This window comes from Poecilia latipinna, unplaced genomic scaffold (genome assembly GCF_001443285.1).
Source record: "Poecilia latipinna isolate Pla-1442-1.1 unplaced genomic scaffold, P_latipinna-1.0 Scaffold697, whole genome shotgun sequence".
Taxonomy (NCBI): domain Eukaryota; kingdom Metazoa; phylum Chordata; class Actinopteri; order Cyprinodontiformes; family Poeciliidae; genus Poecilia; species Poecilia latipinna.
In genome coordinates this window covers 144,783-162,129 of record NW_015113313.1, presented here as the reverse complement: position 1 = coordinate 162,129, position 17,347 = coordinate 144,783, and the positions used below count along the sequence as shown (strand labels likewise).

Below are 17,347 nucleotides of genomic sequence, written 5' to 3'. Positions count from 1 at the left end.
AAGGGGGGAGAAAAAAAAAAAAAAAAAAAAAAAAAACCTTTTTTTTTAAAAAGTTTTTTTTTTTTTTTTTTTTTTTTTTTTTTTTTTTTTTTTTTTGCCTTGACTGTATATCGACTGTTTTACTTTTTTGATCGTTATTTCTTTATTTTATTGAATGCGGCTTCTCTTTGTCTTTTCTCTGAGAGCAACTTCTTTGGCTTTTCAGGCTTTATCCAAAGATAAAAACACAAGTTTGTGAAACCTAGAGTCCAAATAAGCTACAATTAAGTTTTGTTTGCAGGATCATTTTTGTAGGTTTTTTTCAACCTCCCACCTTTGTGAGAAGCTGCTGAACATTGGTCAACAGCAGGAGTTTCTGTGGACCTCCCCAATCCTTTAATGAGTGGTGGTAGAGAGAAACACGATGCCCTCTTCCCCAGTAACAGTAACTTATTGAAATAGTTTAAGAGCTTGCTGGAGATCCCCTTGCTCAGCTTTGAGGTCAAGGAATGCTTTGAGCTGGGTAACCTCTAGGTCAGACAGGCACACCGCAACAGGCAACATCTGCTCCAGCAGGAAACTGATTGTGTAATATGACCGAGCATTGCACTAGCATCTTGAAGTATTTTTTGTTCAACATGGCCCATTTATTTTTCTTCTTTAGTCTTTTTTTTTTTATTTATTTATCTGGTCGTATAGGAAAAGTTTGCAGATTAGCATGTAGCTGCAGTATTAGTCAAATGTGGCCCCAGAATGTTAAACAAAAACTTTATTCAAATATTTTGTCACTGGAATGTTAAATGTCTCTAACTTCAAAAGGTGCGTTTAGTAGATTATTAAAAAAAAATCTTACACATGCTCATCCACTGGGCTTATTAATGAAACACTGCATAAGCTATCCTTTCTATGCAAGACATAGAAAGGACCTGTTAATTGCATCCCAGCTTGAAATGCTTAGAACCGTCTAAGTGTTTAAAGAATGTTCAGTCTTTAAACACTTTAACTGCAAGGCATGTTTGAGTTCTGAAGCAAATCTAGACTTTTCTTTATTATCCAATCAGTGGAGCCATGAGGTGGATTAAATTTATTTTAGACAAATTGCTCAAAATATGCAGGGACTGTAGATGAATAGTATCTGAGTTTCTTTGTGTAAGGGGAGCTTTACCAAAACTTACATTTGCCCTGATAACTAGCTAGATCTTATTTTCTTTAGCATATAATAATAAAAATAATAATAATAATAATTCATGCTTTTCCCTTGGAATAAAACCTTTAGTTCTGGCAGTTTTCTCTCCCCTAATTTGAAAGTAATACCAAAACGTCAGTAAATAAAAAATGTTATTCTTTTCTTTCTGAAATAAGTTACAAAACAGGTGAGATTTGCAATGTAAAGATTTCAGATAACACAATATGAACTTCTATAGTCATTATTAGTGTGAGCTCTTATTTTTTCATTTTGTCCAATATTTTTAATTCAGTTCGTCATTGAAAAATTAAATGCCTAAATAGGGATGCAAGGTAAGGATTAATGAATAACTTGATATTATTGACTAACTTAAATAAGCGACAATGTTTTTTTTAAACAACTATGTTTTCTCTTCTATCAACGAGGTTAGCTTTCTTTCCATTACATTTCTTTCTATTACAGGGCTCATTTTTCATCAGAAAATGTTTCGTTTTCTCACATTATTAATCATAGACATATTTAAATAACAAAATGGGAACCTCTGTGGTTGCTGTATAGAAATACAAAAGATGAAGAGAATAATATATGTGAAACAATTAATTCAGGATGGCAGAATTAATTGCCATCCTGTTTCTTCCACTTCGTGTTAACGAAGTGGAAGAAACTGCTTGAACTTATATTATATTGCAATATAACTATTTTGCTTAACAGAACTGCATAAAGTGCATTTTGCATCCCGCACCAGCCTCTGTTTGGACTGTTTCGCTTTCCTCTTCAGTCATGTAGCTTCAGTCATATTTGTTTCTCTTACAACTGGCTCTGCTTATGGATGACTAGCGTCGCCATCTTCTGGGCGGGGGCCAAACCACAACACTACCTAAATTGTGTACTATATTCAGCTATAACATACTGTTTGTAAAGTCACAGTTATTTAATGTTTTTGTGTGTGTGTGTGTGTGTGTGTGTGTGTGTGTGTGTGTGTGTGTTTGTTTTCAGAAAATCAGCATCTTTGGGGGAAGAAAAACGAGATTTCTTGGAAAGTAAGTCTGGGCCAACAGGATGCAACGCCTTTCTACGTAAAGGAGGAAGAGGAGGAACTTTGGATCAGTCAGGAAGGAGACGAGCTGCTAGGAGGAGATGAAGCTGAATACGCAAAATTCCCAATCAATGTTGTAGTGAAGAACGAAGATGATGAAGAGGAACCGGAGTCTTCACAGCTTCATCAGAGCCAAACCAACACCAGAGAGACAGAACCTCCAACCAGCAGCTCGTTTAAATGGATTAAAACAGAAACTGATGGAGAGGACTGGGGCCGACTGGAACTTATCTCGAAGACCGATCCAAATAATTTCAAAATAAATAAACACAGAAGGGCTGCAGACTCTCTAGAGAATGAAGCCAGCGAAAATGAGGATAATCACTGTTATAATAACTGGCATGGACCTATGGTGGGTACTGAAAATCGAAGGAAGGGAAGCCAGTTAGCTGAGGGAGGCATGAACAGCGATGCAGGCTGTAATGCTTCCAAAAAGGCCTTCAGCTGCTCCGAGTGCGGTAAACAGTTTCTGGACGAGCAGTCTCTAAGGAGACACATGAGACGCAACACAGAAAAAAATTCTTCAGACTGTTCAGTTATTCAGAAATGCTCCGAAGTGAAGAAAAATTCAGATTCACAGGCCAAAGTCCACACAGGCAAGAAAAACTTCAGCTGCGAGATATGCGGCAAAACTTTCAGAGATCATTTCAGCCTTACGTCTCACATCAGAGTGCACACAGGAGAGCAACCGTTTGGTTGTGACGTATGCGGTAAAAGATTCAAGCACCAGCATGACGTGAAGAAACACATGAGAGTCCACACAGGAGAGATGCCTTTTTGCTGCGAAGTTTGTGGGAAAAGATTCAAGCACCAGCATAATCTGAAGACGCACATGAGAATCCACACGGGGGAGAAGCCCTATGTTTGTGATATTTGTGGGAAAAGATCACGGTTTCAGCACAACCTGAAGACACACATGATAATTCACACAGGAGAGCGTCTGTTTGACTGCGATCTTTGTGGGAAAAAGTTCACTTGTAAGAAAAGCCTTAAGGCACACGAGTCGGTCCACACCGGAGAGAAACCGCACAGCTGCGAGATCTGTGGTAAATGTTACAAACGGAAAACACACCTCAGGACTCACATGACGTCCCACACTGAGGAAAGGCCTTTTGGCTGTGAAGTTTGCGGCAAAAGATTTAACCGTAAGACATACCTTGAAACGCACATGGCGGTCCACACAGGCGAGAAACCTTATAGCTGCGATTTCTGTGGTAAAAGATTTACCAGAAAAACGCATTTGGATTCACACATTATAGTTCATACAGGAGAAAAACCGTTTGGCTGTGCCGTCTGTGGGCAGGAATTCACTCAACAGGGAAGTTTAGACCGGCATATGACATTACACCTAGGCTAATGAGAGTTTGTGTGAATGCAATGTGTAGACTTGTAAGCTAGGTAACTATCTGTAAGAAAAATGGAAATTAGGCTAAAATATACATCATCTTAAAATCAATAAATCCAAAAGGTTTATTGAAAATTAACTAAAAAGGTATCCAATAGTCTCTTAAGAAGTGAAGTGTTATGTTGATTAGTTTGGATATTATGTTTAGCCGGTATAGTAGTATAGGGGATGTTACAGATTAATGACCGGTGGCATCACTACAAACACCCATAAGTGGGTTGATATGAATTAGTTGTTTCTCTAATTTTAACTAATTTGGGGGGAATATTGTGTTTACATATGTTCTGTATACATGTTGGGAGAATTTGATTTTCATCTGTCAGCTTGAGTTTGACAGAGATGTTCTTCAGCTCTAAGCCTTGGGGTCTGTTGACTAATTACTGCTTTGGTTAATCATGTAAGCAGTTTGTGTTGCATGACAATAACAGAGTGGTTAAAAACACTAAATAAATAAATACTTTCTGCAATATACATTTGTATTTGTCAACTCATTGTCTTCAACAGAAATTAGACTGTGGAATTAGGATGTGCTCCTCTATTTTTGACACAGAAATTAGTTACTTTGACAGTGACATTAGGACGCAGTCTCTGTGCAGTAGGTATGAAGTAATATTTAACTCGTCTTCGTGAAAAAGTAAGAAACTGCAACATAAAGCATGGGAAAAGCATTATTTGTCATTTTATTTTCGACCAGGGGTTCTGAAACATTCTTATTAAAGGTTTGTGGTTATGATCAAAGGTTTTGAATTGTTGATTACAAATTCACTTTTAATAAATGTACTTCCAATATGAACTGAAACAAAATGACACTTTTGGGAAGAAAATGAACTTGTTTTGTGGCAAAATCCCCAATTCTTTCCAGATTTTGCAACAAAATATAATGGAACTTGACTGTAAGCTCAGCCTTCGTACGTGATCCGTGTGGTCTCCAGAGGAGAGCAATGAATTTCCTAATGTCCACCTTAGGGCAACATGTGATAAATAAAGAAGCATTTATTTCTACGTACTTCTTTATTCAGGAATAAAGAAGTATTTGATATAAAGCTCCTTATATACTGAGTTTTGTTGTTATTTGGTAGAAATCTGCTTTCGCTTTGACCACCAAATGTTGATCAGGCAGATTTTTTGGATCATGATTGATGATTGATTTTTAAAAGCAGTAAAATGTGTAAAGCATCCAGGGGGAGTCAATATTTTTTATAAGCACTGTATATGGAAGAGAACGTACAACGGGATATTAAGGCCACTGTGGATAAAAAAAAAAGGGAGTACATTTGTGCCAAAAAAACTCAAATTGTGAAAATCTCAAATTTTCTAGAAAAAAATAAGGGTATTTCTGAGTTTCAAAAGTGTTTTTCTGGAAAATTTCTGAGATTAATATCAGAATGTCCTAGTTTTCTGCTGGAAATGCACTCTTATTTTTTTCTGTCTGCAGTGACTCTAATATGCCGACATATTAGGTCCATTCTGAAGGAATTGTTATAGGAGGAAAAACCCCTGAAATGACCACTGACGGATACCTAAAGTGGCTGATGAGAGCAAATCAATCATACTTGCGTTGAATTTGTTGTGTATCTTGCCACTCATAATATGGCGGAGGCGCAGACGTGTAGTTTGTAATAAGTCAATGCGGTGTCTGGGAGACGTTGAAGAATGTGATTACCATGGTGACACGAGAAAAAAGTTGTCTGGATAGGTGCCTGATCAAAAAACAGAACAATTAAACAGTTATCCATCATTAAAAAAAACGTTTGATGGAACCGTGTCTGTTAATGATTAAATCGGTCTTCTGCACAACTTCCAGAGGTTCAGTCTGACCGAAATAATGTGAGCGGATGTTGTATCTGGATCGAGTCGGTGCTGGGTTCGGTGGAGGCCCGAATCGCCGAGCCTTTTGTAAGGAAAAAAGACAGCATGAAGGAAGTGGATTATGTTAATAAGAGCAGCATTGAAAGTCTGGCGTTAGAGAACAAAGTGCGGATGAAACAGCTTGGAGATCACCAGCCGCAGGATGTTTGCAGAAACGAATCCGCAGGTAAGAAGCAGCTGTTCATCAGGAGCTTTCTACTGTTAGCTCACAGTAGCTCTAAGGCTGTCAAACTGGAATAGAGATGCAAACAATTTATGTTGTTGCGTCAATACCCGAGTCATTCTTTTTGTTATCATACATGATCCAAGTTATTTCAGTGTAACTGGATTATCGCCATGTCTTGGATGAATGTCAGATGGTTTAGTTTACTGTTAGCTTGTCGTAGCTTTGTGGTTATCTGGTTGGGATAAAGCTTAAATATCCAACATGTATTTTAGACCATCTGGAAATCAGCCATTCATTTTTTACATTTTTCTATGCATCATTTCTGGACGATGTTCTGGATTTTTTTTTTCTTCCAGCATTTATTAAAAAAAAATAATTAAATGGCTTTCAAATGATCTCTGTATCATGTGTAAGTGAAAAATAACATAGTTCTTGAGTAATCATCTACCTGAAGTTACACTGAAACCTATAAAATCTTAATTAAATAAATGAAAATTGTTATGAAACATTCTTTAAAGAATAATTATTTACTTGAGGAAGATATTCAATCCAAAGGTTGTTTTAGGAAAAGAATATTTCAAGCACTAAATAAAACTGCAACATATAATATTCTGCCCCAATTTTACTAAAATTTACATACCGGCCTTGCAGCAGTCAAATCCTTCTTATAATTGGTGCATGTCTCCACTGCTTTCTGATATTTGTTTATGGTGATTAGCTTTAGGTTTTTGGGTCAGAAGAGAGGACCTGCTTGGCATCATTCTAATCTTTAGCTCTCTCTACAAACGCTCAATCTGATTCAATTGAGGACTTTGTCCTGTCCCAATTCAAAATGTTAATATTACTTTAAGTCAGAAAAAACATGTTGTTAAAATTAAAAGATTACTTTGAATCTAGTTGCCTTTACTATGAATAATTTGGGATGAACTGTATGTTTAAATACTGCAAAGTGGATTAATTCTGGAAGTTAGATTTCATGCATTGTGCACTTTTCTATTTATGGAGATTTCACAGTTAAAATAACACAATAAAGCTTTGAATAAAATGAAAGATTACTGTGAATCATTGTTGCTTTTCTGACCGAAATTAAGACTTTGTGTTAATGGTATGTTTACATATTTTAGGCAAGAGTCAAATCAGGATACATACCGGAGTATAAGTTAGATCCATATGAAACCAAGTAATTTTGTACGTTTTTTTTTTTTAAACCCATATAACCCAAACCTAGAACACTCCCCCACATTGATATTAAATTAGACAAATATTTTGTTTATTGTGAGAAGCTTGTGAAGAACATTTTGCTGAAATGTCAGTGCCTTCCTCTTGACTGCTTACCTTCTCATCTCCGCCTAATGATTTTCTATAAGACTGAGATCAGGATGTTGTGAGGCCACTTCAAAACATTGACTTTGTTGTCCTTGAGCCTCTTTGTAACTACATTTTCAGTATGGTTAGGGTTGTCCTCCATTTGGAAGATCCCAAGGTGTCTAAGCTTTAAGTTACTGACTGATATCTTGGGATGTTTGTTCAATATTTCCACAAAGGAGGATGTAACATTATCCTCTTTTCTAATGATAATCTGTGTGATGAAGTGGACGAGTCCCTATTACTGCAAAACCCCCTCACCACATGACGCTACCACGTCCCTCCACCTTCCAGTTGGGAAGTTGGTGTCCGGCTTGATTCACAAATTTTGCACTAAAACATGTTAATCTACAAACTCAGAATCTGTCTCTATAGCATTGAAGTGTCAAATGTATTTATATTACAGATTCAAAAACAAAATTGATTAAATTGAGTCACGTTTTCACCAAGGAAATGTAGAATAAAACAGTAAATAAGATAAAAGAAATCTATGCCATATGTTCTGGCTACTTAAGAACCATTGTGGTTTAATTAATACAATATTTTATGTGGTTGAAGTTGTATGTTCGGTTTTATTTTGAAAACCGGAAGTCAAGACGTTAACACGTCCTGTTTATCGATGCGCTTCTATGGATTATTTGCACCGTTTTCGTTTACCGATTACCAATCTTTACAGCTTGTAAGTTAGCAAAAACGTTCATTTAATATGTAACAGCATGTTGCCATAATATACACCTAACTGTATTGCAATTCTTCGTAGTTTATAGTAATTTAAGTTGTTTATTTATGTGCATCTGAGGTATTAGTAGACTTAACTTTTAGGCTAGCGGTAATATGCATTAGCTTCACGTGTTATTTACGTATCCTGATATGCTGTGTTTTTCTTTTATAGTTTTACTCTGGCTAATTGTGTATTGAATAAAATTCAATAATGACAACTGTTCTTGCTTCACCATGGGTTATGTAGCTGTCTAGTATCCACAATATGAAACAATGTTTGTTTATTTTTTGGAAACCGGAAGTTACGGCGTTAGCACGTGTTTAGCAATTCACTTCTATGCATTATCTTCAGCCTTTTGGTTGGATGGAGCACAGCTTGTAAGATATTTTATGCTTAGAAGCATATTATCTTCAATATACACCACATTTTGTTGTAGGAAGTAGTTTGTAATTATTTGGGTTATCTCGGTCTTAACTTCTACCGTATTTAGCATTTAGCTAGTAGCATCAAGCATTAGCTTCACATTAGGGGTGCACCGATTGCAGTTTTCTGGCCAATCGCCGATTACCAATCTTTACAAAGCCTGACCTGCTGATTCCGATTTTGGCCGATACCATTTTCTTTGTCTGAAATGTCACAAAATATAGCAAGAAAGTCGCTGAGTTGGTAACGGTGGAAGGTTAACAAAATTTTAATGACTCATTTGTAAATGAGCAGTGCTGATATGTGGACATTGAGCTATTCTCTAATCAGCCACAGCAAATGCTTGATCATCCGTACATTTTACGATTGATTACCAATACTTCTAGTACAGGAGTTAACAATCTTTTCCACACAGAGGGCCATTTTGGCCCTGCCACTACAAATGAGAACAGCTAAAAATTATTTTATTAATATGTACTACATAAATGTTTTATTATGACAACTAATAAAGTTTAACTAAGATGTATTTATATTTTTAAATTTTAGAACAAAATGAATTCTCTACTACAAAAAAATAGAATGAGGTGAGCCTTTTCTGTAAATATGGATAATCAAAAAAGAGCATAGTTTTTAATGCCGTAGGTATCGTGCAGATTTTATGAGAAATCTCATAAAACGTCAATTTCCTACATCGTCCATTATCAAAAACATTTCCTTTTTGGTTTGTTAAAGCCACAGAGGAGAGGCCAAAGAGCCACGTGGAGCTGTGGAGCTGCAGGTTGCAGATGTCTGGTCTAGGAGAAACGGGCTGGTTAACCTCGAGTCCTTTTAATGGTTTGTGGATGTTATAGAGATGCCATAGATCGGATGTGTCTTGGAGGAATAAAATTTTAAAATAAATGTTTAAATGGACACAAAAGCAATGAAGAGATGGTGAACCTGGCTTTATGTGTTCATACTTCCTTGTCCCAGTTAAGAGGAGCTGCAGGATTCTGGATTATTTGTAAATGTTGAGGGGATGTCTGATCATGACCAACATTTAGACTCTTACAATAGTTCAGGCAATAGATACCTTGAATAATCGTAAGCGTTTGTTGCTTTACAAAATGTTCATAAAAATCTTGTTTCGGTTTAATAATTTGTCTGTGAAACACTAATTACCACGAGCATTTCTTATCTTTATTTTCTCATTCTGTTCCAAGTTTTTCTAGCGAGTTGCCTTAAAGCACTACAGGTACAAATTAAATGTTGAAATTTCATAACATTCTTATGTTTTGGTGTTTGCTGTCTTCAGATGTCAACCATCATCCACTGAATAAAGAAGAGGTTCCTTGGAGCCCCAGTTTGGATGAACAGAACTCAGAGGGCCCCTTCATAAAGGAAGAACTTGAGGAAAGTTGGATAAGTCAGGAAGGAGAGCAGCTAGAGACAGAGTACATCAACTTCCCGCTTAATATTGTTGTGAAGAGTGAAGATGATAATGACGAGGAATCGGAGTCCTCACAGCTTCATGAAAGTCAAACTTTAGACCCCAGAGAGGCAGAGCGTCCGACCACCAGCTCCGTTAAATGGATCAAAACCGAAACTGATGGAGATTGTGGACAACTGGAACTTGCCTGGAAGCCTGGTCCAAATAAATTCAAATTAGGTTCAGAAAGAAAGGCTGCAGAATCCTCTGAGACTGATGTCAGTGAAGATGATGGTTATGACTACTGGCAGCAACCTTTGACGGCGAAAGAAAGTGGTTGGAAGGGAGCCTGCGGAGCTAATATCAAAGGTTCTGAAACAATGCCTAATCCAAATTCACAGACCAAAGTCCACACAGGAAAGAAAAACTTCAGCTGTGATGAATGTGGCAAAACATTCAGAGATCAGTTTAGTCTTAAATCTCACATCAGAGTCCACACAGGAGAGCAGCCGTTTGTTTGTGATGTTTGTGGAAAAAGATTTAAGCACCAGCACGACGTGAAGAAACATATGAGAGTCCACTCAGAGGAGCAGCCATTTGTTTGTGAAGTTTGTGGTAAAGGATTCAAGCATCAGCACAATCTGAAGACGCACATGAGAATCCACACGGGGGAGAAGCCCTATGTTTGTACTATCTGCGGTAAAACGGCAAGGCATCAGAATAACTTGCGAACGCATATGATAGTTCACGGAGGAGAACAGCCGTTTAGTTGTGATATTTGTGGTAAAAAGTTCAACCGGCAGACAAATCTAAAGGCGCACAAGGTGGTCCACACCGGAGAGAAACCACATAGCTGCGAGATCTGTGGTAAAAGTTACAAACGTAGAACACACCTCAGGGGTCACATGACCACACACAGTGAGGAAAGGCCTTTTGGCTGTGAAGTTTGCGGCAAAAGGTTTAACCGTAAAACATACCTGGATACACACATGGTGGTCCACACAGGCGAGAAGCCTTATAGCTGTGACTTCTGTGGGAAAAGTTTCTCCCGAAAAACTCATCTAGATTCACACATCAACGTACATATGGGGGGGCAACCTTTTGGTTGCCCAGTCTGTGGTGAAGAATTCCTCCAACAGAAAAGTTTGGACCAACACATGCCTTTACACTTCATATAATAGCGTACCTGCTCAAGCAGTGCCTATGTTAATATAACATGCATTTTATTTCAGGTTTTCTCCCAGGTACATTGATTTAACTCTGGTGTTGGTTGTTCTGACTACCAAGTAAAGAATGGCCAAACACGCATCATAAAACCAATAAACAAATGATTTATGGGGAATTAACTGAGTGGCTCTCTGTAGGCCTCTTTAAAAGAGGCTAGATGTCCACCTTCTTTTCAAAGGCTTGACAAAGCTTTTTTAAGAAACAGAAAACATAAGAATTCAAATCAGTTTCCCACAGGATTTCAGTAATTTACTCAGATATGTTCTCTTCTAAGTGACCTGGTGCCATAGGGGGGTTGTAAGGGCCGACATTTGATGGCTAAACAACAAAACCGAGCTAAGCTAGGTCTAGGGTTATTATTTTGCTTTCGTAGCTGAATAACTTTGGATAGATTGCGACGTGGATTCTGAATGGCCTTCCAACAGAGAAAAACATTCCTCCTACAAGATGTTCATCCACATTTGTGTGGGCCATCACATGACTTTGAAAGTCCATGAGCCACTGTGGACAATAACATGGCTCCAGAAGCTGAATTATTGTGCATGCTTGCCAACTGTAAACAATGTGATCTGCTGCCTTTTCCTGAGATATAAGATATGACAGCTGTGCTGACTACATCTAAACCTCCCTGTTAATATACAGCAATATACACTACTTATATGCATATAATAACTAGATGTCTTTGATGCATATGGAAGCAGATTTAATACTCTGACTCATTTGCTATAACAAATTGTTCCTTGAATCCAGCTTCATGTGCAGTCATGGAGGGTCTGGCAGGTTCCGAAAGGGGTCCCAACAGGACCTGTAGCTGCCATTTTGAAAACTGATTTGGACACCCGGATCTGCCCTGGTCGTCTTTATGTCCCTCTTCAATGTGTTCTCTGTTTTAATGTGTCATGTGTGTTGGTAGCAGACATCTCTGAGTCTCCAGCAGTTAATGTTGATGGTTTGTTGTAAAGGCGGGATTCTATGCAGTTATTTCATGATTAAGAATGAAAAGCCAAAACACATTAAAATATTCATGCATTTTAAACACTAATTTAGTTAGGTGTAGGAATATGAGGGGTCATGTTATATTGGGTCTCCCTCAAAGAGCAGTAAGTATCTGCGCCCTTAGTAATGGATTTGATACCAAGATGGTTATTATATTGTAGAATCTCATTTACAACGGTCTGAATTTGGAGAGCCTTTTTTCATAGGCATCAACTCTCAGCTACTCTGTTGGTTTTGTCTCCAAGTGTGAGTAAATAAAACACTATGTTAGTTCATGTAATCAGGTTTTGCTTGGTGTGACGTTGCTTCGTTGGTCCATGACAGGAAGGATAATTCAGACAACTATCATTTAACGTTTCTTTGATTTGAATAATATCTCTCAGATAAGTCAAACATGACCACATCATTTTTGTTATTTATGAAAATATACAGTGTATTTAAATGTATGTACTGTCTGCTTGCTTCTGTAAGCTGTTTTTTTTCCTTCTGCTTAAGAAAATATGGGTTAAAGCAGATTGACAGTGTATTTATTGGACTAGTTCTGTAGACTTGATTATTTCAGAGATCTTTAATGTCTGTTTTGATCATAAAACAATTTTAACAAACTATAATCTGTTTTCTGACATCAGAACCCTTGACTGGTGGTGCAGCAGTTTTAGTTCAACTTTTGTTTCATGTTTGTAATCATCATCAGTATTTACAGAATTGAAATATTCCAACAGTTAATGAAATATTGTCACAGCATTAAACCTACATTAAAGTGTGTATTGGTGCTAAACCAATTAAGCCGAGTCCTTTTCTCTGTCCTCCATTTGTTTTAAATGAGATGCATGTTTCTCCTTTGCTGTAGATTTTTACTGTGTTGCTCTTTTAGACTTAAACAGCTCTGCTAGTAAACTCTGCCACCAGGCTTGGTAAAGTCCATGAGCTTGTGATGAAGTCGGCTCCAGTTCTGAACAGAGAACAAGGCGAAGTTAACTTCAGCGTAGAGAAAAGATGCCGTTCATCTTTTCTACAGCTCCTCCTAGCCCGGCTCAGGGGAATCTGCTTGCCTCCTCGGACTCTGGTAACCTAGCATACACACTCGTTAAACACCTGGAACATCAACATATCTGATCAAGTGGGGTTTTATCTAAAGTAATGGCAGTGTGTTCTGCATTAAGGATTTTGATGGATTAAATCTGAACCGTGTAATTAATGTGCCGGACTGACACAGCGTTATTAGAAACATGACATCATGCACCGTGATTCCTAAGCCTTCAGGTTTCCCAGCAGATTCAAACTCGAGTCATGTGAGTGACAAAGATCAGAGTCAGACTTTGCAAATTTAATGGCTCAACGAGATTACAAAACGGTTTGAGTTTGATCTCAGCAGCGAGCAGCTACTATGAAAAATAATGCACCTTTCAGAGGACTAACATAATTTAATATCGGGTTTACAAACATAACCTTTGATTCTGTTAAAACTTGAACTGCATTCTCTAATCACTGTGCACAGCTCACGCTACTTGTCCAGTGACCCAGCAGATGGAGCTCTAACACTGAGTTTTTCTGCTAGTTTTTGTTTTTTTTTAAACAAATTTTTTTCACCAGGTTTGTTGAAGTGAAATACGCAAAAAATCTTTTTCATCTGAAGTGTTAATCACTGATGGTTCAATCAGACTGATTTGAAACGTAACAGAAGGAAGGTGTGTTATTTTTTTTTGTTTCTAAACCAGACCTCAATAACAACATGTTCTTTAAATCTACTCTTTTAATTTAGAGTCTTAACTTGCACAAAAACTTACAATGTCAATGCAACTGTCTGTTTTAATAAATGTTAATGGAAATATTAATAGAATTGCACTCATGACTGAAATCAGTTCTAATCTAGTTTATTTTCAGGTCGGTTTTCTGATATTTGACTTTCAAAACATGTTAAAGTTTCAAATATTTTACTTTTTAGTATTGATATGCTGAATACTTCATATGCTTATATTATAAGGATAAAAGGAATACAAACACTTATTAAGCAGCAGTTTAAAACTCTTGGGGATGTTTAAGTAATCATCCTAACTTTTATTAATAAGCTATTAAGCTGATCTAATTTTAATGACAGAGGGAATGGCTTCGTTGTTGACATTAAAGCCATTTAATGAGACCAATGTAGTTGTAACGTGACCAGACATAGAGGGCTCTGACTTCTGAGGATGCACAGAGAGGAGCAAATACCGATCCTCTGCAGACGTTTGTGATATTGACATTGTGCCCATGAATGATTGCGACTGGATATATTGAGCAGCTCCGCTTCCTCTCACCTGCTGCTGTCCTCAGCAAGCATCTCAGAGGACATGCCGGTGTTTCCACAGTGTAAACCAGAAAAACATTTATCCTCTGAAGAGGTTTCCAGTGCCGAAAGATCAGAGAGGGTCACATCGGATTGGGAAATCATCTTCCTGACTCACAGAAACGTGAGGTCGTTTTAACGCAGCTACTGGCCTGTTTCCATCTCAGCTTTGAATGAAACCCTGAGAAATGTCTGCTCTGTTAGTCGTCTTTGGCTCCAGATCATTGCAGGCCGGTGGAGTGGTCAGTCATGCTGCAGATCAGATCAATCTTCAGCTGCGATCTCAGAGGACGCATCCTTTTGGACTCGCTGCAGGAACTCCAGGAGCCTCTGCAGGCAGAGATGAACAGTGAGTGGACAGCAGCTGTATGGATTGAGCAATGTGTTGTAAACAACTTTCAAAATCCAGCTAATAAAGATGTTGCTCCGTTTCCATTGCTTGTTTCGTCATTTTCCTTCCCCTCGACGTATCTCTGACATTCACCCTTCAGTAGCCTCTTTCATCAGTACAAGTGAGCAGATTTTCTTATTAGCACAAAGTTGTAGAGATCACAGTAAACCCAGCAGCTCTGCCTCTCCACCTTTTGATGAGGAAAAGCTTATTTACCACCTTCACTAGTCAGCTTCGTGGTGGAAAACAAGAAACTCCTGACTCATTGGAAATCGTTACCACCTCTGCAGAGCGTGGTATTTTCCTGCATCCAACATATCCGCTGCTACTCAACACATCCAAGGTCTTCGAAGGAGTCTCTGTTGAAACCTGAAATCTGGATGGCTCTACAAATGGACCAGGATGATGACCTCTGGGTGAGGTTAAACCTAGGAGCGTATTGCTTATCTTACCCATTGTTTATCTGCTTTTTTGTTTTCCTGCAGTGAAAACTTTTCAGAAACTTTCTACACATGCTGTAATGTCCTTGCTGCAAGGCTTCATTAATAAATGAAGACAGTGGAGCCTGGTTCTTGCGGCCAGCTCCCTTTTTTTTTTTTTTTAATTATTGAAGTTTCTTGTCAAAACTGAACTTAAGAAGTGTTTTGATATCCCTTAAAGAACAAACAAAAGTCTGCTTGTTAGCTGTAAGGAGAAATGACCTTCTATAATGGTTCTTATTTTAGCAGACATTACATAAACTGAACTTGTGCACATTGTGTTTAAAATCTGATGAAATGGTATGCTGCCCATTATGAAAGTTGTAGCCTTTAGAGCTGTTAAAGTATACAAATCTGAGAGAAAAATGACATTCAGCCAGAAACGCTGCAGCTCTGCCAGGCCTCTGAACCAGATCTGATGAATGTAAAACAGTTTTATGTGCAATTGTCTTCTATACACACAGCTTTATCTGGCTCAGTCATCTGGTGAGGATGTTTCTGAAGACTGTGTTTTTGTTTTTTGACATCCTGCAGAAAGAAAATCTGATCATCTATCTGCAGGTTTAGAAACAACGCTGGAGTCCCTTCTGTGAGCTTTGAGGATGTTTCCATGGAGATGGAGGTCTGACCACAAACCCAGACCCTGGTTTATGAACTGAAACCAGTCTTGTTGAGGTCACAAGGTCAGTGTATGGGTTATGTCGCTTCTTGAGGTGGGAAAGATCTGCAGTTCATTCTGTAGATTCTCAGAGTTTTTTTTTCTTTTTCTTTTTTCAAACATTGCTGTTTTTATTTCCTAGGTTGAAGAGAAGGACAAACCCATTTTTCTGTGAAATCCATCAACATTAAACTGGCATTTGTTTTGTTTTGGTGCAATGTAAATTAATAAAACAGCACAAGGAGGAGATAAATGATGTACGTTTTGTCTTTGGGTGAGTAAACCTGTTGGAAATTGGTTGGTTTGTCAGCTAATTAGCTCTTAAATATCGTTTTAACTTCTAATGGGAGTTTTCAAATCAAGTCTTTTCTTGTGGTTTCAATAGTTTCTTAACGTAGAGGGAGAACAGCGATTTATTCAGAATGAACTCGGACTCCTTCATGGTGAGTCAGAAGTGACCAGATCTGATGTATGAAAAGACTCTGTGCTGGTAATTTGTTTTTTGTTGCTCACTGACCTCTTGGTGAGCGTGGACATAGAGTCGGCTTTTGGGTTTACCTCTGTCTTAAACACAAACGACCTTCTGAGCAGTTGTGTGTTCAGCAGAGATCATCACAGAGTCGGCGATCGGACCGGTAGCGCCAGCTGTGATGCTCGCTTTGATGTCTGCCAGAGTTTCTTTCAACTGTGTCTTCAAATGTGGTACTATTCATTATTTATAGAAGAACAACTATCCAGCAGCTCGTTGAACTGCTTGTGCAGGGTTTGATTCCTGGAGAATATTGATCAGGGAACCTGGGATAAGGAGCTACTCGGCCAGAACCCTTGACCAGTCCAACTCCCAGGACTTTACCTTTTTAGAAATGATTTTTAGACTGAAAATTCAATAACTCAGTTCTGTGCTCAGGTTTAGTTTATGTGGGGCTTAAAAAAAATCTGATGATCTGTTCAAATCCCTGCAGGGTAAATCAGAAGAAAGTGAATGTGACTGTATCGTAGTTAAAAAGCAAATTCATCAGTAATTAGTGGTTATGCTTGAGTTTATCTGTTTTCCAAAAAAAAAAAAAAATTAAAGCAAATTCAAACACACTGACCTCCTCAGTTGTTTAAATACTTTTTTTGATCTTGTGTTTGTGGAGTTAATTGTAATATTCAGTTGTGTGTGTTTATGATTTGAAAAATTGATGTCAGTAGTTCAATTTAAGAAGTGTCAGGAGGCAAAGAACACCATGAAGGAGATTTATTGATGTGGTGAGAGGACAGGAAGATAGTTGGTGTGAGGATGCACATAGTTCTTGGTTTTCACTGGTTACGCATGAAAACCAGAGAGAATTGCTTCAGAAGAGGGAGGGGACCACTTCAGACCTTTACCATCAGAACGTCCCGACAAACTGCTGAACATATTTTACTTGCTGCAACAGCAAAGAACGGACACGTCCCGTCTCTACCGGGAAGAGAGGCTTTTTCTCCATTCGCGTCGCTCCCACAGCTCTTTAAGTAAAACCTTTGGCGTGAGAGGAAGAATAATTAATCCTGTTAAGATCCTCGAATCGGATGATGAAAGACTCGTCTGGCGAGTGTTGAAGTCTAATTGAAATTGACTCCATAAATCCTCATTCAGACGAAGCGTCACATTTTAACAGACACACACA

General features: G+C 38.0%; 2 protein-coding genes across 2 annotated transcripts in view; both read left to right on the top strand.

Annotated features, from left to right (window-relative positions):
• Positions 1-4,137, top strand: part of LOC106955003 (gastrula zinc finger protein XlCGF57.1-like) — a 9,211-nt gene extending 5,074 nt beyond the window's left edge. The window contains exon 2 of the mRNA XM_015044917.1: positions 2,162-4,137. Within this exon, the coding sequence (XP_014900403.1) occupies positions 2,162-3,618 (1,457 nt within the window). The 3' untranslated portion in view covers positions 3,619-4,137. The remainder of the gene's footprint in view (positions 1-2,161) is intronic.
• A 1,213-nt stretch (positions 4,138-5,350) lies between these two features.
• LOC106955005 (gastrula zinc finger protein XlCGF57.1-like) lies at positions 5,351-12,629 on the top strand. Its single transcript, XM_015044919.1, has 2 exons — positions 5,351-5,701; positions 9,505-12,629. Exons 1-2 carry the CDS (start codon positions 5,581-5,583, stop codon positions 10,794-10,796), a joined length of 1,413 nt encoding a protein of 470 aa, XP_014900405.1. The 5' UTR covers positions 5,351-5,580; the 3' UTR covers positions 10,797-12,629.
• The last annotated feature ends 4,718 nt before the right edge of the window (positions 12,630-17,347 follow it).

Coding starts and splice junctions, on each gene's coding strand:
- LOC106955005 (XM_015044919.1), top strand. CDS start 5,581: ATGAAGGAAGTGGATTATGTTAATAAGAGCAGCATTGAAAGTCTGGCG. Junction 5,702..9,504: donor TTGCAGAAACGAATCCGCAG/GTAAGAAGCAGC, acceptor TGCTGTCTTCAG/ATGTCAACCATCATCCACTG.